The sequence below is a fragment of the Xiphophorus maculatus genome, chromosome 7, assembly GCF_002775205.1.
Source record: "Xiphophorus maculatus strain JP 163 A chromosome 7, X_maculatus-5.0-male, whole genome shotgun sequence".
Lineage (NCBI taxonomy): Eukaryota > Metazoa > Chordata > Actinopteri > Cyprinodontiformes > Poeciliidae > Xiphophorus > Xiphophorus maculatus.
Genome location: NC_036449.1, coordinates 3,993,664 through 4,015,637, shown reverse-complemented (window position 1 = coordinate 4,015,637; position 21,974 = coordinate 3,993,664). Strand labels below are relative to the sequence as shown.

The 21,974-nt window shown below is 41.4% G+C and overlaps 1 protein-coding gene across 3 annotated transcripts in view; it reads right to left on the bottom strand.

Moving 5' to 3' along the window:
* Positions 1–4,298: 4,298 nt before the first annotated feature.
* The window catches only part of ndp (NDP, norrin cystine knot growth factor), a 35,962-nt gene continuing 18,286 nt past the window's right edge, over positions 4,299–21,974 (bottom strand). For 2 of the 3 annotated variants that reach the window (XM_023336228.1, XM_023336230.1), the window contains exons 2-3: positions 11,436–11,873; positions 4,299–6,709 (exon numbers count right to left, since the gene is read on the bottom strand). In XM_023336228.1, coding sequence (XP_023191996.1) covers positions 6,485–6,709; positions 11,436–11,648 — 438 coding nt within the window. In that variant the 5' untranslated portion in view covers positions 11,649–11,873 and the 3' untranslated portion in view covers positions 4,299–6,484. Of the gene's footprint in view, positions 6,710–11,435; positions 11,874–19,777; positions 19,871–21,974 lie in introns of those variants that run through there. The other variant, XM_023336229.1, reaches the window with a different exon arrangement.

The window sequence follows — 21,974 nt, the reverse complement described above, 5'->3', positions numbered from 1 at the left end:
AGTCTCCAGAGTCTCGGTGAAAAGGATTTTTATTAGGTTCACGTGTGAAGCGGCGGCCCAAGCTGTCAGATGCTGTCGGGATTGAAATGTTCCGTCGGTCGGATTTTTTTTTAATTTATTTTTTTACGCCATTTCAACGGAGCCGCGCGAGCGTTTCGGCTCCGAGCCCAACAGAGACACGAGCGAGCAGCTGAGACGAAAACCACGGAGGTTTGGCTGCACCTCGACCCCAAACACGAGAAACGACGTCTAATGAGACCCCGGGGGCCCGCCGTGTCTCCCGAAACAAAGAGTCCGACCGGGAACTGTGGCACCCCCGCAGACCCTCGGTTCGCTTCACGCCGTCTTTAACGCGCCTTTTTCAGCTTTCTGGGTTCAGTTTAGAGTTACGATCCAGCGGGAAAAATGTCAATAAAAAGCGGATTTTACTTTTATTGTTAAAAACACGATTATTTATTTGTTGGCTGGTAGTTTAAACGTTGGTGGAAATAAAACATTTCTTGAAAAAAAAAAAAAAAACGTACACTTTTACCAGCCACTTAGAAATTTTACAAACCACTATTTATTTCACATAGTTGTATGATGTAGATCCGGGTCCTCTAGAGCTGCTGTATTACCATGTATTATTTAAACTGAATTATTGACTGAAATATTGATTGTAAATACATTCAGAGTTCAACATCAAAATTGGGAATTTAGTTACATTTTTGCATTTTATTGTTGCAAATACTCCAAAATTAGCGTTCCTTAAAACACACCACTCTGGCTTTTTAGGATAAATAACACAATTTATCATTCATCACAGGGCGGAATACTAGTCTGTGAATTCAAAAATAATCTTTTTTGTGTAACATGTCCCTTGATAACAAATCCCCGCCATTGCAATCAAATTACAAATGTATCAGTTCCCATCTTGAAGAGAACGTGGATGTCAAAGAAACTCTTGTCTGTGTTTTATGGAATAAACTGTTTATACAAGAGCACAATTATGCCCACAGTAAGACCATATTTTTATGGAGAAGAAAGAGCGCTCCATCAAAGTAGCAGCTACAAGATCTGAACATTTTGGGGAGACATTACCATTTGCTAAGATTATATACGGCTTCCAAAAGGCAAGACAGCAGTTTATCTGTGGCGATCTTGTCTGTGTCCCATCAGAATTACAGGGAGTGGCTGAATGTTTACCAAGACTGAGAAGTGAGTCCCTGGTAATGAGAGTCAAACTGAAAAGAAGTTTGTCATACAAACGTCATCAACGTATTCAGACGGTAATATGGTCTAAACTGATACATGCTTTGAACAAGCTGAAGGAGATTCACCCACAATATGCTGATATTAGTATCAGAGACGACGCATTGCTTTGTGATCCAGCATTACATGATGAGGAGGAGTGACAATTATGATGAAGCAGATTTAATGGAAATTGACAGACGTGAGAAAGACGCCATGTGTGAACAAGATATTGATAAGTCATCCTCTGGTACACGACCAGATGAACCAAATCCAGAGGAGCCAGAAAGTGATTTTCAAAATCGAGGTTTTGCTTTAGAAAGTTGTCCGCAGCCTGTGGACATCTCAGAAGATTTTCTATGTTTTAGTGATTCATCATACTGTGTCGCTCTGGCTGAAAGAAAATTCTCCAGTTAGTTTTTTCAGAGTTCCATATTTAGAGGGAATGTCATTTCCTGTCCAATTTCCAACACGACGCGATACGCTCGATGGAAACATGTCTCTTAAACTCGCGCTTACTTCAACTCAAGGCTTTTCAACATTGATAGAAGATTTGCTAAAGACATTAATTACCCGTTTTACTCGCAGTTTGTCCCTGAAATGCACTTGGCTAATTCCAGCATGATAACACAGTAAAGGAAGGGTCAAACTAGAATCAAAGATGGACGAAGAATAACATCAGGAATGTTGCAAAACAAAGCAGAAGAGGAGAAGCTTGTCAGAAACAAAGATGCAGTCAGATTTATGCAGCCACTCAGGGGTACTCCAGCTTACTGGGGAAAAACTACACGTGATCTGTACAGTATGCTGGCTCAGCTCGGACATCCACAGTTTTTCCTGACATTCTCTGCCGCCGAGATGCGTTGGCCTGAAATTATTCAAGCTATCAAAAAGCAAGAAGGCGCCCAAGTTGATTTTGAAGCGCTTGACTGGTCGGAAAAGTGTGAAATACTGAGATCAAATCCAGTGACTACCATGAGAATGTTTGATAAGCATGTCAACGCTTTGTTGAGAGATTTGACATTTTCTCCTGCACAGCCCTTTGGTGAAATTGTTGACTACTTTTACAGAGCAGAGTTCCAGCACAGAGGTAGTCCGCATATTCACATGTTGGTATGGCATTGGCAGAAAATCAAAATTGACATAAACGACGATCGAACCGTCTGTGACTTTGTGAACAGATACAACTCGGCTCAACTGCCTGACCCAGAAAGCAACGGACAACAACACCACTTTATGTTTCAGGATTCAGCACCAAAAAGCACTCAAATATTTCCCACACAAAGAACAGAACATTCAGTCTGTTGCAGTAGTATTGCAGCAAGAAGGTCCTGGGTTCGATTCCCGGCCTGGGGTCTTTCTGCATGCAGTTTGCATGTTCTCCTTGTGCATGGTGGGTTCTCTCTGGTGGGTTCCTCCCACAGTTCAAAAACATGACTGTCAGGTTAACTGGTTTCTCTAAATTCTCCTTAGTGTGTGTGTGGTTGTTTGTCTTGTCTGTCTCTGTGTTGCCCTGCAACAGACTGGCGACCTGTCCAGGGTGATCCCGCCTCTCGCCCGAAACGTTGGCTGGAGATAGAGACCTGGATCCCTCCCTGCCCCACTATGGACAAGGGTGTTAGAAAATGGATGGATGGATGTGACTGCTGCGTAGACTGTAGCTACCGCTGCTGCTAGCTAATCTAACGCAGCAGTTTGTAGTTTATGTTTCTCTTCTGCATTCTTTACACATACAAACCTTACCTGTACTTATAAATGAAGTCCATGCGCAAAAAGACTACGGGTCAGAAATGACGATTAGCTGCACTATTACCAACATAATTTGGAATTTTTAAAATATCCAATTTACAAAAAAACCTTAAACATTAAAGGGAAAACTGATCTTTACAAAATAGTGACTGGTAAACAAAAACATGTAACATAATTAGCTGACTGCATGAATCTTCACCCCCTTAATTCAAAGTAGAACGAATGGAAATAACATGAGTGCTTTAAGTGAGTCTCAACTGGTTGTGGTATAAAGACTCTGGGTCTAGAAGGTCTGTCAATCTTGGCTTAGTAGCCACTCACACAGAGTGTGACTGAATCTTCAGACTGAATCTTGGATTATGGCAGAATAATTCCCCCATACAGTCACATATGTCAATTTAAAGTTTTAAATATATACACACTTAAAAAGTCTCAGTGAAAACTTGTTTATTCTTAACATTTTGGTGCAAAACATTGATGAAAAAAAAATGTATTCACTTCATGTTTATGTCTGTTTGTTTAAGGCTGAGATGGCACTGAAAACAGGACTACAAACCAGCAATAGAGACATGGGGTGATAACTCAGAAATAGTCCAAATAGTTTGAATGTGTTTTTTCTTTCTTTCCTACTTATGGAACGTTTCTGTTTATATCATAAGTTTGTGGTGCATTTCCATCCTAGAGATAAAGATATAAAACTTCAGATATTTCACAACAAGATATTAACATACATGGAAAAACTGTATGAAGCCTTATGAAAACCAGAACTTCTCCTCACGGTCACACTCTACTCGGACTTTCTGCTCGCCTTTCGAAACATCTTTTGGCACAGTTGCCTGGCAACCTCTCAGTTGATAGAATGAAAGTGTTGTACTGGGTGCGTTTGTTTCCTTCTAGCGGGTGTGCCTGTGTGACTGCTATCGATTGTAGCAACCTGCATCACCCACTGGATGTAAGGAGTTGGTTGGGTGAACAAACTCCTGCCTAAGATCAGTAGTTGTTGGTGTTCAGTAGCAAAATGCTAGCAGATGTTTAGTGCACTACGGAGCAGAAAGCTGACATCGTTGTTTCTCCCTACGTTCAGTGGGTGGTTCAGGTTGCCACAATCGATAGTAGAGCAGAGACTAAGTCTGATCGCAAGACGTTTTGAGTACAATCATTCCAAATTTTGAGAAGGAAGACATGAAGTCCTTTTCTCAAAATGAAAATGTAAGTAAAAGTATTAAAAGTTTTGAGAACAAAAGACATTAAATCCTGTTTCAGACTGAAAATGTGTGCTCTAATGGGCAAAAAAAAGAAAAGTCAACCAAACAGCTTGATGCATGACAGCACTGAACACACTGTGGTTGCAGAGTTTTAATTATACAAAAACCACAATTTGAACACTGACATATTTTTACACTTAGATACACTGACCAGAGACTGAAAGCTGAGCGAGTCTCACCCAGACAGATGGAGATGTGTAAGAATTTGAAGTTTTGTATTCGTCGTCGTTGGTGACAATACTTGCGAGCAACACAAACATTTGCAGAGCGACCGTAGCGCTGATTCAACATGGAAGGAGTAACAATAAACAACAGGCAATAGCAGCAATTGTACAGTGCCTTGTACAGGTATTCATACCGCTTTCACATTTTGTCACATTATAATCGCGAACTTGAATATATTTTATTGGGATTTTACGTGATAGAACAACACAAAATAGTGCATAAATATGAAATGGAAGAAAATGCTGCATTTGTTCTTTAAAAAAAAACAACCAAAAACTAACTGCTGCGTTTGTAGTCAGCCCCGCTCCGTCAGAACCTCGCAGAATGTTCACCTTCCATGATGACAACCGAAAACATCCAGTCAGAACTACAACGGGACAGTGCAGGTCGCAGCACATTCATTTGTTTAAATGGCCCAGTCAAAGTCCAGGCCTACATTCAATAGATAATCTGTGGCAAGACTCAAAGATGCCCTCTTTCCAATCTGACTGAGCTTCAGCTGCAATATATTGCCAGACGTTTCTGCTCATCTACAGGTGGACTCGAGCTGCAGAGCATTCTTACTCCGACGATGTCGGCCCAGCCATCGAAGTTCAGATTCAGCTCCTCCGGGACGGTTTTCCTCAAGGTGCAGGAGTGTGTTGAGGGGAATTTTCAACCATTCTTTCATTACAGCATCGAAGAGGTAAGACACTGATGTCGGACAAAAAGGCCTGTGGCTCACAGTCTCTGCTCTATTTGGCCCCAAGGGTGTCCTAGAGTCAGGAGGCGGCGTGTGCTGCACCAGTTCTGATGGTTTGTAGGACTTTTCTAAAAATGCTTCTAACTGCCTTTATTAATAGTTCAAAGACCAAATATTCCTAAGTCTTGGTGAAATGGAAACCATCTTACCACTAGACCTGAAGCTAACATCTACAGTCTTCCTTATGTCTGCTGTTAGGGGCAACACAATCAAATAACATCAGACTTGTATAGCGCTTTTCTGTACACTCCTGCGGCTGCTGGATTGTAGCCACAGCTGCCCTGGGGCACACACCAGCTTCATCTGCCCTCTGACCACCACCGGCAAAAAGAAGAAGTCGATTTGGGTCACATTTGCCTTCTTTACGTCTATCGCATAAAATCTCAATTTCAAAATGTGAAAAAAAAGTTCAAAGGGAATAAATTCTTTTGCAAGGCACTCTATCAACCTGGCGTGACAGAGGCTGCGGTTACAACAACGCTGACACGAACATCACAAAGACTCAGATAGAGATTATGAACGCTAACATAAGTGACAGTCTAGGGAGAGTCCAAACTAATACCCACAGGTGGGTAAAGGCCTTCAGGGCTCCCTTTGCCCTCTGTTTCTCCTAGATCGTTCACATGATGAGCTCTCCTGTAAGCGACAGTGAAGTTTTACACAGCTACATGAAGGTCTGCAGGAAGTGTGTGAGATGTTATTGGTTGAGTAACAGTGCAGATGTTCCTGTATAGTTCCACTGTGCGTCTGGGGAGGCCTGGTCCTGCATTTTAACAAAGCGTGTTGTCTTGTTGGCAAACGTGTGGGAGGGGTTCGCTTAGCTGTCACGGATACTTCGAAGCGCCACACTGCGGTTTGAGGGTGTGTGTGTGAGTGATGGATTACTGAGGCCTGTAATGAGCGGAGTGTGTCTCTCGGGCGGGGAAGGATCTCAAACCGGCCCCCGGGATCAGCAGTTTGCGGTGTTAGGCCTTGTGAGCTGAAGAAATATGCTTTGCATGGCTCGTCATGATTGAAAGCACTTATAATGGAGAAGGTATGGAGTGTTCTACATGTGTCCCAGAGCTGCGGGTCAATTATTAGGAGCACATGAAGGGGGGGGGGGGGGCGAGCGGATTTGATTCCTCCAAACTGTTAGCGTCCAGCATTTTTGGAGCATAGCTCTATATCCAAAAATCAACAGAGCATTCCGAACAGTTTCAGAACGAGGTCCGAGGCCAAGAAAAACGAGAACCTTTGGGGGGTTGGGGTCTTGCAGGGAATTGCCGCCTACTCAGCTGCACTCCTCGCAGTTGCAGGCTAGGATGTATCTGTAGGTGGCCGTAATGCGAGTCCCGCCGGCGCAGCGCAGCCTCACCGCCTTCAGCTTGGAGGTGTGTGGTCGGCAGCAGGAGCAGAAGCTCTTGAAGGGCTGCTTGAGCACGGAGCTGAAGGAGATGAGCGGGTCTGAGCGGGTGGTGTGGCTGCAGTGGCCCTCGCAGCGCGCCAGCAACACCATCTGCGGAGACGTGAGAGAGGGCAGGTCAGTCACACAGAGGGTTTTCATCAACATCAAGGTTCTGTCAGAGATAAGATCCGGGGGACGGGGCGGTGTGAGCACAGCGGAGCATTGTTTTAGTCTGCCCTGATAGGAAGTAGCGTCTAGCGCCTCTTTGGCCTCCTACTCCCTGGCCTCGCACCTGCGAAATGAGAGATAGTAACAGGAGCCGGTCCCACACTCCCACACCAGAGGTAGTTTAGTCACACACAGCATACAGGAGTGTATCAAGTATTCCCTCAAGGTTGACCCATCTCCACACACACACGCACACGCCCACACACCCCCACACACACACAGCAGCAGTCTGATTAGTGTAGTGACCATCCGACTGGCGCTCCTCTGTGGGTCACTGCATTCCTGTCGCCACCCCTAAACAGCCTCCTGTGTCATGTCTTCTGTCAGCTGCTGTGTGTCGCCACCCGTGTACCCACTTTGACAAAAGCCTGTCTGGGGCCATAGCAGGATGTCACAAATACACCCACACACGTCAGGAGTGCTGTCGCCACTTTAAGACCATTTGTCTTTGTTCTGGCCGAGCATCGGTCCGTCGCTTTCTCCCCTCATCTGCTCGCCCCGTCCCGACCCTCTGCCCCCCTTGGCCTCCTCCCCCTTCCCCCACTGCTGTCTCACCATCCATTCAGGGCTGTCATTCATTCATCCACTGATTCAGAGATGAGGAACAACATAGTCACCACTGTGGTCCAAAGCATCAGAACTACAAAACATTTTCAAAAAAATAACTACAGTAAATCTCTATTGTTTGTGGATGTACCAAAAAATTTCTCTGGCTGAACAGAAACAAAACTGAAATTATTGTCTTTGGACCCAGAGGGGAACGATCTAGAGTCAATGCACAGGTTCAGTTATTACAGCTAGAAACCAGCAATTAGGCATAAAATCTCTGTGTAGTGATGAACTCTGACCTGAACCTTCAGAATCACATAAAACAGTTACAAAGTCGGCCTTCTGTCACCTGAAGAACATTTCCAGGATTAACGGACGAATGTCCAAGCAAGGTCTAGAGAAACTCATCTATGTGTTTATCTTCAGTCACATTGATGACTGCAGCAGAGTCTTCACAGGTCTGCCTGAGAAAGCAGCTGATCTAAAACAATGCTGCTCGCGCTCTCACTGAAATAATAAAATTAATAGGAATAATAATAATTAATAATAATGTTAGTTTATAAATCACTGAACATCTTAGCACCACTATACATCCAACCTTCCAGACTTCTCAGGTCTGCTGGTTCTGCTCTGCATCTCCAGAACCAGAACCAAACATGGTGAAGCAGCTTTCAGCATCTATGCACCAATAATGTGGAACAAACTTCCAGAAAACTGCAAAACAGCTGAAACACTGAGCTCCTCTAAATCAGAGCTAAAAACTCACCTGCTTGGAGGAGCATTTGATTCATAATAACCAGAACATTAATCAGCATATTTGATGCACGTGTTTGATGATTTTGATGATGACATTTGACCAAATGGAATGTTTATTTCTCGTTTCATAATTGGTTAGTGTATTACGCTTCATGGTGCAAATCACTTTGAACGGCCGTGTTGCTAAAATGTGCTTTGCAATTGAACTTATCTTTAACCTTCGTGCAAATATGTGATGAAATGATACATTTTAGGAAGAAAAGGCTACAAATAGGAGACTTCAATGTGCAGTGTGATATTTAAATACCTAGCTGCAGGTTTCACACTGCGTACAAGAATGCGGAAAGAGTAAAGAAAAAAAAAAACCAAGAAAGTATATTGGAGCTGGAGGCCTATCATATGGTTATAGTTTCCAAGAGAGAGGGACTTATTGCGCCCTGGAGACCTCTGAAGATCTACATGACTGTTAAACTATGTTGGTTTAAAACCATTGAGAAGCAATTTAAACCCACACACCGTCCTGAGGGAGGTCGTGTAATGGTCAGTCATGTGCTTGTAGGAACTATGTGACAATGTTTTAGTGATGCGGCAGCATCACTGTTTCGCCGTCTTTGTTTTGGGGCAGGACGGCCGAGTGGCCTTGAGCATGCAACACACCGAAGAAGGTCAGACGTTGAGGTCGAGGTAGAAAGACTCGGTGGAATCTGCAACATCTCACAACTTGTTCTATATATATATATATATATATATATATATATATATATATAAGGACAAACAAACGCAAGAAGCTGGCTTGATTTGCTTCGAAGGACTGTTCTCTGGGTGGAGTTGACAAGAAAAACTGGACGGAAAAGTTATTTTTAATTTATTGTGACCGGATCAAGCATATAACTTGGCGTTATTTTGGGTTCCAAGCATTCCTGCAGCTTAAAGTTTGGCAAATGTGTCGCTTTGGGAGACCAGTGAGAACTCATACCTGTAAAAGATGGTGGTCAGACTGAACCATCTGCACATCAGACTGATATTCACCCCCAGTGTTCAAAGGTGGCTTTGAAAATAAGCTGGGTTTGTCCAGCTGGTGTAATTTCATCAGTTAATGTGCCATGTGACGAACTGGAAATGTGTCAAAACTCAAATCACTTTATAGTTTTAATGGTCTGCTGTGTTTTGTATAGAACACTATAGAAAAACATGATTAAACTGTTAAATGAAAAATACAACTGCAGATAATCACACACACAAATGTTTTCTAGATACATTTTGTGTCTGTACTTTTCTCTAAAGTTATTTTCGTACAAAACTGACATTATAGTGGATACAATATTCACGTGTCTTAGCAACTGCTATTTCTCATCTTAAAAGAAAAATGAGGGCTGTGAAATAAAAATCTAAACGGTGTACATATAGATATAATAAATTATAATTCAAAATTAAAGACTCTAAATGATCTAAAATGATTCTAACAAAATAAATGCACTTAAATTATATTTGATAAATTGTTTGGGAATAGGTCAAGCTTTGTTAGAATGGTATAAATAAAAAAAAAAAGAGTGTTTTTTAAAAAAAAAAAGCACATGTCCTGTTGAAAGATGCTGGTGTTCTCTGCGAATATGTGTATATGTATATATACAGTATATGCTTCATACTCTCATGTATGATTTATGTATGCTATATTCTGAAAAACTAATAAATATATATATATATATATATATATATATAAAAAAAAGATGCTGGTGTATGTGGGGGATGAAGTACAATTCACACAACCCGGCTGTAAAAACACTCCTATAAATCACCTGTTTGTGATTTCTCTGTCTATTGTTACTGACCATTACTAATAACTGATCAGTTACACATATCCCTCGATAAACATCAGCGGCCTGGAGAAGGCAGGCTATCGCCAGGCAGCTTTGGGTTTCACCGCATCACTTGGAAACGACCGTTTATTTGCCTCAGACCATGAGAGCAGCTGTGACGAATGTCAGGCTAACAGGAGAAACATGTTCATTAGTAGCTCAGCGTGACAGTTCCTCCATGTTTCTGCAGAGAGGCCTCACATCCAGATCACTCCGATTGTTCAAATTTCACAATATGTGTCGATACATTTTGGCACTTTCAATTCATTTCTTTGTCTGTGTGATTTTTAAGCTTACTGTAAGTTGCTGTAAACAAGGTAACACCTCCATGGAAGAGAGGCTCTTAGGTCAAAATAGCATTGGTAATCTGATTAATCTGCATTATGTAATATTAATACGATAAACCTTTCAGATAACCGCGTGTGTTAACATGTTAACGTTGGCAGCCCTGTCAAGAATCCTTAGCAAGATTTGAAAATTGATGTTATCAAATGTTCTCCATCCAATCGGACTGAGCTTGAGCTATGTTCCAGACATCCAGTTGGCCTATAAAAGAAAAAAAAAACTCTATGATGTCATGACGCAGAAAAAAAAGTGAAAAAACATTTACAACAAGCATTTACTTAAAAAGTGAGTAATGTGGATTTTCTGCAGACCTTTTGCAGACTACGGTGCATAAAGTGTGAACCGGTGCCTCGGCGTGGCTTCCTGTCAGCTCTGTATGTTCGGCTACAGAGGACTCATGCTGGGCAGGCAGGCCTTGCCTGAGTTGAGCTGTGGTTTCACCACCTGCTTGATGCACTCAGAGTCAGAACATTAAAAAACACCAAAGAGCAGATCACTCAAACCAGAGGAACAACTGCTGTGGTCCACAACAAAGGAAAGGGGTCTAATTGACAGCACCTTTCCACAAAATGCCTTTGCACGTCTGCTGCGGCTAAGTGGACCACCAGTCTTCCCACGTGAAGCGGTTGCCCCGAAGCTGTCTTCAGCATCAGAATTGGAACCGCTCCACTGGATTATTCACACAAGCGCCTTTCGTATTCTCCCCTCGACCCGTCCCTCTCCCTGCGGACCCTTGGAGGAGGTAGCAGAGGACAGGCTGACACGACACGTCCTCTTTGGTAAAAAACAAGTCCCAGCTGAGGTACAGAACAGGTCTGCGGCGTGGCCCAGGTCCAGCACTCTGTCCACACACACTCACACACGCCCACACACACACTCAGACTTTTGCTGAGAAACAAAGCGTGACTTGTCTGCTTGACTGAGAGATGGAGATAAAGACACGGAGGTGGAGAGCGGGAGTAATACAAGTACTTTGGCCTGAGTTCTGGGGTTTGCTTTGGACCCCAGAGGTTTTATTTGGAACAATCTATTTCCGTGATGTTCCGGTGGAACGTTCTGGTAAAGGAAAAATGAGAGAACGACGTGTCGGTCCCACAATTTACCTTAGAGTTGCATTTGTAAATGGGATGCGTGATGGTCTCCACAAAGTGGTGCCTCATGCAGCGATCTGGGTCGGTGTCGACCAGCTGCTGGTGTCCCTTATCGCCAGCCTTGTTGCTGCTGCTGCTGGCGGATTGGACAAAGCCCAGCAGAGGACAACACATCAGGACCAGCAGGAGTCCAGAAGGAGGGCCTGTGGAGATGGACGCTTTCATGACTGGGACACCCGGAGGATCCTGGCACTGCAGGCGGTGGCCAATGTGTCACGGTTCTTGACTACAGCCCTTCTGACGCTTTGTGACGGGATTCAGAGGAGTCTCACACAGGACAGACTCTGTCTTTGTTCCTGCTGGAGGAATGAAGATTGAAGGTCAGGTAGGGAAGGCAAGTGGCAGGAGAGTCAGGCCACTCCATCCCTCGCTGTCTCAGTCCATCTCGGTCTGGAAGAACAACGAGACAAATACGAAGAGATTGACTCAAATACATAAACATAATAATGTACTCCTTGCAAACATGTTCATGTCCCTTTAAACTTTGCAACCTTTTGTCATCGCCTTTCTAGGCGACTTCTTCAGTTGTGAATAATGTTGGTTTCCGGCGTTGTTTTAAAATTGTAGTCTAGCTAGCTAGTTTTAGCGATGGCAGCGGAGGAAGAGAACGAAGCAGTTCAGCCTGTGTTGCCTAGGCTTCGAAACATCTGTTTATGTTCACAACGTTGAGATCTTGCCCAGATATTGCTAAGAGGTAAAAAAAAAAAAAAAAAAAAAAAAAAAGGGGCAGGGACTGGGTACAACCAAAGAACAGACAGAGAACATTTGAACTGTCAACCATGCAGAGATCTATAGAGGAGAGGCAAAACAAGAAAGTGGATTAGCAGTTCTTGCTAACAACTGATAGTGCCATATTAACAGAAATCAAGCTGCTAGTATGTCGACAGTCGTGAAACATAGGGCAAAACAGTCTTCAGTCAGAAGCCCTCTTCACGTTTGTTGCAAGACTGACTGCTACTGCAGATCTTTCCTACCAACAGCATCACCATCCACAGCAACTTTTTCTTGGATGACAAGAGCAACAGCAACATTTCATTTCCCTTTGGTGTAAATAAAGTATTTCTGAATTGAATGTTTTACAACCTAAAACTACCTCAAACTTCTCCACAATATTATCCAGACCTAAATCACATTGAGGATCCACACACACCCCTGCTGATACACACACACACACACAGGACACAAACATGCTGGTCTTTCCACAAAGGAAGGAGAAACCACACCAGCCTCACACCAACCAGGCCCTTTCCTCTCTGCAGGGACAACTTTTTCATTAAAACACGTCGCTCTCCCCAACAAGCCCTCCCTGCGCCATAAACGCTCTGCCAGTCCAGCAGAAATATTTTCATAACTGTTTACTTTTCCCCCCTCAAATTCAGATTTTTATAGCTCTCCCGACATCAGGGCTTGTGTTAATAGGGAGCGTGTTGCTGGTGGAGGCAGATTTGCTAGAAGGCAATGTGTTATTAATTATGAGGAGGTTTGTGTGCAGGGTGAGGGAGAACAACACAATCACTGAGGACTTTTCAGAAAAATTATAAATACAACATGACGTCATTAATGCCTGAAATGTATGAAAACGTGTGCTGACTGCCGGACTGATATACACCAGACTCTTGTAGCTAGTGTGTTAATTTCTCCCTCTCCTGCTGTTAACCTTCATGAACACTGAATGTTTTCCTACATCGGTTCATCTGTTTCTTTTTGTGTCTCTGCTCTGTCTTCTCAAACCACCCAGGTGGTTGAGGCAGATGGCCCCAATTTGGTCATTTTGATCTAAGTTACTAGTGTTTATTTATGTATGTTTTTTTAAAAAAAAAAAACAAATGTGAAAATATTTGTTTTCACAATAAATAAATGAAAAATGATCCACCTTTTTTTTTTTTACTCTTTTCTTCCCCCCCTCTTAAGGTAGTCATAGTCAGTTTTCATTTCTGACTGTATCATTTCTTTAAGGTAAATGTGGCTCTAGTGTAAAGTGCTCAGTGTAGTTAAAGCTGCAGTATGTAACTTATAAAACATATTTTTTTACATATATGTTGAAAGTGTTACGATGTCATGACAGTTCATGACAAAGTGGAGTAAAACAGATTAGACCATACATGAAAGTATGAGACAGAAATCTGTCTCATAAAATATGTATTCTTCTGCTGCTAAGTAGGAACAACCAATCAGAACCAGGAGGCGGGTCTTAGTGCTGTCAGTCGCCCTCTGTGTGGCGCTGCTCACTGCTACGCTGCAGCTAGCAGAGCCTGATCTGAATGCTAAGGCTACTTAGCATGGCCACTGATGACAACTAATGATAATTTTCCCGTAACTGTAAGTCCTTTCTTTGCCATTAGCACATTTAGCAGCGAGTTCATGTGGATGATTGACAACACTAAGACCCTGCTCCTGGCTCTGATTGGCTGTTTTTGCCTGGGAGCAGATGGCAACAGTAGCACTGGGAGGAGGTGGAGGAGATCGACTTTTTCACAGATTATCTGTCACAGGTTAGGGACGGTTTTAACAAATGTGTGAAAAACATATTTTTTAAATAAAAGTTACATACTGCAACTGTAAAAGCTATTTAAAGCTGTACTGTTTATAAAACCCATTATAAACATCAGGTCTCTCACCTATTGCTCCACAGGCAGCATTTCTCCTGAATTTCTCTTCCTTACTGGATGATTCACCATGTCGGTCTTCGTCAAAAGGAGTTTACGTTAAAGCTGGAAACTTAACGGTGGCTTTGATCCTGGGTGGCCTGTGTGTTTTGCATTGATTAAAGAATTCAGGCTTCCTTATGTAACGTCTTTCGGAGCATTCCCTCTTAGCTGGTTTGGCTCAGGATTTAATTATGAGTTTTTAACTCCAGACAAGAAAGTACTTTTTTTTTTTTACAAATATGGTAAACAAGCCAATAAGCACTTTAAATCCAAAGCCTCATGTTTGAACTTTAATAAACAGAATCATTTCGGCCGTCATATGCAGACGGTTAAGTACTGGATATTATTTGTCATAGCTAAGAGTTCACATATTTCCCTGGTGACATTAGATACAGTCTGCATTACACTGCAAAAACCTTTACCAAGTATTTTTGATCTGGTTTCTAGTTAATACATTTGAGATACGGCAGAACTAACGTACAAGTAACTCTTCAGCAAGATATAGGAGCTTCTTTTTAGTTTTGTCTTTTTTATATATTTTTAAAATTTTCCTTCAAATAAAAATGTTTTTGTTCCATTGGCAGATTATTTCACTTGCAACATGAAAAAATGTCTTGTTATGGCAAGCACTTTTTATTTCTGTCTATAAATTAGAACATAATTAGATATTTGAAAGGGAGTGAAAAAAAAAAACTTTCTTGCCTTTTGAGTGGATAAAAGTAGCATTCAACCCCACACTACAAAAACATCAAACCTTACTAAGCATTGGTCTAGTTTCTAGTTATTAATATTTCACATGCAAGTCATTCTTCCCATCTTTTATGTGAAATAATCTGCCAGTACTTTTTAAAAATGAATATTAAGGAATTACTGACTTCAAACAAGCTTGTAAGTTACTTTTGTCTTATTTCAAGTGTAATAAAATATTTGCACAAGGAATACAGCAGCAATACTTGAGTAGATTTTGTGTTTTTGCAGTGTATAGTCAAAGATGTTTACTGAGATTATAAGCAGATCTTGACCAAAACCGGACAATCAAACTTTAAATAAACCCGCTGATTCACTTTAGGCTCAGTGAGGCGTCAGTCAGCCCGGCTTTCGCTGTGATCTACATTTTCCTGCAGAAATCGGCCGACTGGCCCCGGTGCCGTCTCTTCCCTCGGCCCCGGCGCTCGTCCCTCGAAGGGGAAATCATTTAAAAGTTAACATTCCGCTCGAGAAAAATAGACGTATCATTTGGCCTGTTAAAATAAATACCGCCCGAGATGTTTCGCTGGACTGTCGAACATGTGCTGCGGGGTTTACATAGCGGGCGGCCCGGTCTCCTCGAGCGCTGCCAGAACCTCTCAGCACCTTGGGCCCTGCCAGCCGTACGACCAACACCGTTCCGTCGGCTCTGCTGCCCGTATCGCTATCATCAGTCTGCTTGTCTTTGGCAAGATACTCTTAAGTGTTTATGGAGCGTGAGTGTTTGAAATCAGCGATGGACCGTCTTCCAGCAGTGGAGTCAAACAGATTAGACCAAATGAAGAGAAGATTTATGCCCCCTGTCAAGAGTTCCCAAATGGAGACACAGATGCTAATTTAGGCGAAAATCTGCGGTGGAGGGCCCTTCTCACTGCTATTAACCCTTACCTACCATATACTGCATGTGCCCTTTGACCTTTAGATCCACTGAAGGTGGATCTAAAGGGACATGATATCTTCCTTTCAAGCCTATAGACAAAGAAACGACTAATTAAGAGGTTGTTTGTTTATTGAAGTAGTCTCACAATCTATAGGACTTGGGGTGAGTTCACACCAGCCATGTTTAGCCTGCTTTAATCCAACTCCAGATCATTTGTCTAGAAGGTCTGGTTCATTTGGGGAGATGTGAATGCGTAATCAAACTCTGATGTGGACAAAAAAAAAAGACCTAAAATTTTAGGTCTTGGATTGATTTAAATGAACTCTGGTGAGGTTCAAATGTATATGTGAACGCCAAGGAGACCAGAAACCGCTCCAACAGAAGGAAGAGGACTACAGTGCAGAGGATTCTGGGTAAATACAACCAAAGCAAATGCAAGAGTCTGGCACTAGTGGGAGAAATGGCTTGTGATCTTTTGCCAAAGATAAAAGAGAAATCCTATAACCACTAAAATCTGATGCCACTCCATTTTTATTTACATTTCATGAACATTAATTGCTTGTTTCATAAATGGCTACTGTACTCATCATGTGAAGCACTTTGAACTGCCTTGTTGCTGACACAAATACACTATCAAAAGAGTCAAAATGTTGTTTTTTTTTCTCTTTCATGTATTGTCGTCTTAAGAACTCTGACTGAATCAAACCTGGAAAGAAAGAAAAAACTAGAGACTGATACTGGCAGAAAAAGCTTGAGCAGTGATTCTCTAATCTTATTAACATCAACACAAATCAGTCATTGTTACAGTCAGGTCAACCATCTCTGCCATGAACTGTTCGGACTGGACCCATTCTGGAAAAATTCAAGTGTTAAGAGTATGACTAAAGAAATCTTCAGCATTGAAGCACATATGTGAATGAAAAGCTGTCAAAGGGTTTGATAACCCACATATGTCATTATTTTTCATAAGTGAGGATTACTTTATATATTCACCAGGCACCTGGAGACAAGACTCTGCGTACATTAAGGGCATCTCAATACAGAAACAGAAAACAACACAAACAAAAAAATAAAACCATTATGAAAAGATAAAAGCAACTGAATCTTTTACTAGCTTGAGACATTATGCTCCTTTTGCCTCCAGGCCACCAGCAAATGGACGGATTTGGGTTTAGCTGAGTTTTAGTTCAGACCAGGTCTGAATCCAGGTCTGATAAGAGTGAAAATGTTCACATTTCTTCTGCTGTTGTCCTCTTGACATCTTAATGTTTCAGGCCAAAGTAATTCATCACATCAGACAAAGATAACATTAAATCATGGTTATATTATTATGGGAAAGAGAGAGATACAAATCAGCTTGGTCTTATAAAAACAATGGCGCCTCGTTCCAGCCTCAGTTTCACTAGTCAAATAAAGGCCTGATCACTGCATGTAGGAGTGAGCAATATGAACTTAAAGATTTGTCATAATATTTTATGGTATTGTTGTGATAACCATAAAACTGACGGTAAGAACTCTTTATTAGTTTTTTAGGTTGCTGACTACATGACACAGCAATAACAGCATCACAAACACAATCACAAATGCTGCTATTGAAAAATATTTCTAATTGTAATAAATATCTTTATGACACCAGTCACATAAAGAAGTGATCACTAAAATGCGCAGTAACTGCATTTAATCATGTATTCAAATTTTGAACAAACAGACGAGAACAATGCTGACATTACAGACAGTTTTAGGACGTTTTAAACATCGTGAATTGGAATTTACCGTCACAACGATGAATCAGAATTCTTAAAATGTATCATGATAAATGATAAATGATACGATAAATGCACAACCATAACTGCTTGACCCAGGGAATAAAAAGAGAAATCACCAAAATCTAACAAACACTCCAAGAAGCAACACATCCATCTGAAGACATTCAAGAACAGAGTAGAAAAGAAATAATTAAAAACATGGAACAACCACAGTGACAATAAGAACTCTTTATTATTGTCACAAACGTTTCCGGGCACCATGACAAGTCTGTATTATCGCTGGGCATTTAAAGAATCACTTATCATTTATTGTGTTAAAATTTCTTGTCATGATGAGATTCAGATTTATTGCTGTAACGATAAATTCCAATTAATGATGTTTAAACCCCCCTAAACTTGTCAGGATTATTTGTAGGACGTTGCTGTTGATCACAATTCAATAATAAGAACATAGGAACAGTTTGGTTTGATACGTTTTTCCCTCAACAAATTAAATAATTTAAAAACTGCATTTTCGCAAACGGAAGAAATATGTAAAAGGGTAAATTCTGGTTGAGATTAAAGTTTAGTCGTTTTAATGAGATGCCAAAGATAGCTGGACTGACCAAAGTTTTTTCTAGACGTATGAAGTGAGAGTGGATTAATTGCTACATAGAGTAACACCTGCAGAGGCATAATCTCTGTTTCACCAAGATTTGGGCATCTATTGTATTGTTTATTGGTTTCCATTTATCATGATAAATGTCTTATAAAAATCAAGATTTGTTGTTGATAAATTCCAATTGGCGATGTTTAAAAAACAATTCTCCACCATTTGTTCAATGAGAGCATCGATAGATATCAATAAATTTGAAAATATAATTAAATGCAGTTACTGTGTGGAGTTGAGCAATTCAACACTTCTTGATGTGACTAATGTCCAAAGGAAGCACATTCGTTTGTGGAGCTATGAATGCTGTGTCATGGATTCACAGCCAGCCCCTAAAGTTACCTGAAAAAGTAGTAATAAATAGTTTTTATCACCTTTATCGCTATCACAATAGTACCATAAAATACTGTGATAAAATTTTAAGTCTGTATCGTTTTATCTTCTCTTCTGTTCCAAGAGACGAGCATTTCCGACAACTGTGGAAACTATTATTGCTACGGTTAGCTACTAAAACATGACTGTAAAGCAGCAGACTGCAGGCTGGCTAAATGTTTCAGCCTTCTCCAGTTTTAGTAGGAATAACTGTTGCTTTTTTTGTTTCAAATAAAAGTAAAGAACATTTTATGTTTTTGTATAAATACCTCAATATCATCAAACAATGTTTTTGTTTTTACTACATTTATCACATCCCACCACCACAGTCTTTGTTTTGACCCTTTGTTCCCTAAATCATCAAAAAAAAAGTTTTTTAATGACATGTAGAACAGCAGAAACACAGAAAGTCAATTTTTCCTGTAACCATATACTTTGTGATTACTCTAATTATATTTAAACCATGTGAGCTGAACAGGAAGGGACGGCTGTCAGCTATTCCACAGTCTGTGGCGGATTACAGTTTCTCCTGATAATTGGAGTGAGAATAATACTTTTCACTGAACCGCGGCAGCCAACCCGACGTACCAAACACAACAAAAAACAAAAAAAAACAGTCCAAGTATTTTTATAAGCTCCTGTCTGCTTTGCGGCCTCCGTGTGGGACAGAAACGGCGTGGTTTTCAAACTTCGTAGCTTCGCTTGTTCTTGTGTCATGTTTCCATAACTGCCAATCAAAGATGGAGACAGCGGAACGCCCGTGTGTCGTTGGGGGTTTCAGCGCGCAACGTTTCCAATCAAATCCACCACACATGTAATGAGTTTGGGAATTTCAGGGATCTTGGATGTTTTCTTGGGGTGAGATGTTGTGTGTGTGGGGGTGGAGGGGGTGACTGTTGTGAGCTTCAGCTACACGATACTCCCGTTTTGCATGAACGGGCAGAAAAGCATGTGTGAGTGTGTCATCCTGTAAAGCCAGTAAATGGATTTTATTAAGTGAAAACATGTTAAATCAATTGAGATCAAACAGGACGATGTAGCTGCGGTTGCGGTCACACTAGGGGAAACATCCTCGGCATTTCCTCGTAAATCACAGTTCCCCTTCGGAACATGTGTTTTCGTTAAACAGACAACAGGTCCTGGCCTTACCGTGAAGGAAAGCAAACAGAGATAATGACAGCAGTGGTCCGGCAAGTAAATACCCTGACAGGCCAAATAAACTCTCTTTTTACCTGAAATGTGGTTCTGGTCCCGGTCCAGCAGCGTCCTATGTGATTAACACTTCGCTGAGCTGGCCAGACGTCCGGCGAGGCAGGGACATCTCTCGGTGCAAGGTGTCTACACATCATAACTACTGTCTCTTTTTGGCCGCTCAGGATCATAAGCTCTGAAAGCTGCCGACAGCAACGCACAGCTATGAATGGCAGCTGTTTCAGATAATGGGTGGGGCTTTTAGGATAATAATCAGAGTGAGTTCATTACAGCTCCGTGAGGGTGAGAACTCCAGTCGCATCGTTGGTCGGAAAGTGAACGAGGTCGAGAGGGTTGAGGAAGGACAAGGGCCGCGTTCGGACTCCTCTGCCTGAATTCACCCTCACCCGTCCTGCTCTGACTTATAGAAAGCAGCTGGATCATTTTGACCATCCTTACCGCGCCACAGACACAACAACATAACCCCAACTCAAGCTGTCCGCACATCCTTAGAAAGTCTTAAATTCATGTATTTAAAATGAAGGACTTAAAATGTCTTTAATTTATTTTAAAAACGTATGTGGACCTTATATAAGTGAATGACAGGTCTTAAATTTTGCAGGTCGTGGTAGGTACTGGATGGCTGTGTGCTGTTTGCATTCTTTATAGTCCATAAAATGTTTAGAAAATCTGCTGTGCATAATAATTTGGAACAGTACATTTTGAGTTTTTTATTTTTGATAAAAATACTGTTCTCACAGGGAGCTTTGGTCACTAAAATTTGATTTATACTGTAATAGTTCATGACTTGAAAATTATACTGACCATCATTTGCATTGACCATTTAAGAAAATCTGAGAAAATATCACTTGCATAATAATTTGGAACATGGTGTATTCAATGCATTTTCTTTTCTTATAGGACTTTACTGTCACACCAAAGGTTGAGTCAAGACATCTTACTCTTGGTAGCAAACAAGCTAGCTATGGGTTAGATGAAAATATATCGCCAGTTGGCAGGAGGACCTTCGTCTTCGCCAATGGTTCACTTCTGTGGCTCAAAGTGTTTTGGGATACGTAGCTGCGGGTTTCCAACCTGTACGATGCGACATGCATTCTACAACGCGCCGCGTACACAGAGGCTGCAGACCTGGACGCTGCCATCCTGAGTTCAACTCCCGTTTTTGGTTCCTTTGCCACTTGTCTTTCTCACAGAAATGTCACAGTTTTGCTCCCGTGGCATGGCTAATGCCCCTGAAAAAGATTAGCGCTGCTACCGCTGGAATTGATCTAGGAGCAACACTTGATGCGACAAACTCTGGAGTCAGACGTTTTGTGAATTCTAAACATGGTGGTCAAGCACCAGACTTACTTATTGAAGAATTGTATTTCAATAAAAGCTGCTGCTATGGAGGGAAATATAATTTTTCTGTCTTGATACAGGCCTTGAATGTCATTCAGAATGGTCTTAAGTTTGAGTTGGTGAAACCAGAAGAAACCCAGAAACTGTTTCGGTCCACATCTTACTTTGATCTATCACTTGGAATTACCCTCATCTTCCTCTCAAGCCCCGCACTTGTATTTCTAGTAATCACAAAAAAAAACTAATCCTCCTTGTGTTCCACTTTAAAGTACATTCTTTTCCTACATCCTTTTTCCATCATGTCCTCATTCACACCAAACTCTAAGTACTCATACTATTCTGTTGCAGTGCAGTGTTCTAAACTTACCTGATTATGTTTGGAAAGAGTGCTGGACCCAAACCCATGGTGTCACCTTAGGTCCTCACTGTTTTCATTACAAAACCCAGCTATGCTGGCAGCACAGCCCCGCAAAATACAACAAGTCATTCATTCTGAATTACCCATGAAATTTCACCTCCTTTAAAGTAAACTACTTCGCTTAATGACTTGGAAGTAAAAAAGGCTCCAAGAAATAAACCACCGCCAACAAAGACATTTCCAGATGTTTCCAGTTGATTAGAGGGGCGGGGGCTGTTTGTTGTGAATTGGAACGATATAAATAAACAGAAATGAATTTGGAAGGCAAAGCCAACTTACAATGTCGTTGTAAAAAGCGAATACATGAGGTCAACTGCTTTCTAAAACATGATGTAAAGTTCTGCTCTTTTTTAATTAACTGGTGCACTTTAAAGGGGCAGTGTTATGCAAAATGGTATTTTTGACCTTTATATTGTGTTTTAAATCTATTCCCTCATCAAAAACATACCTGGAGTGTT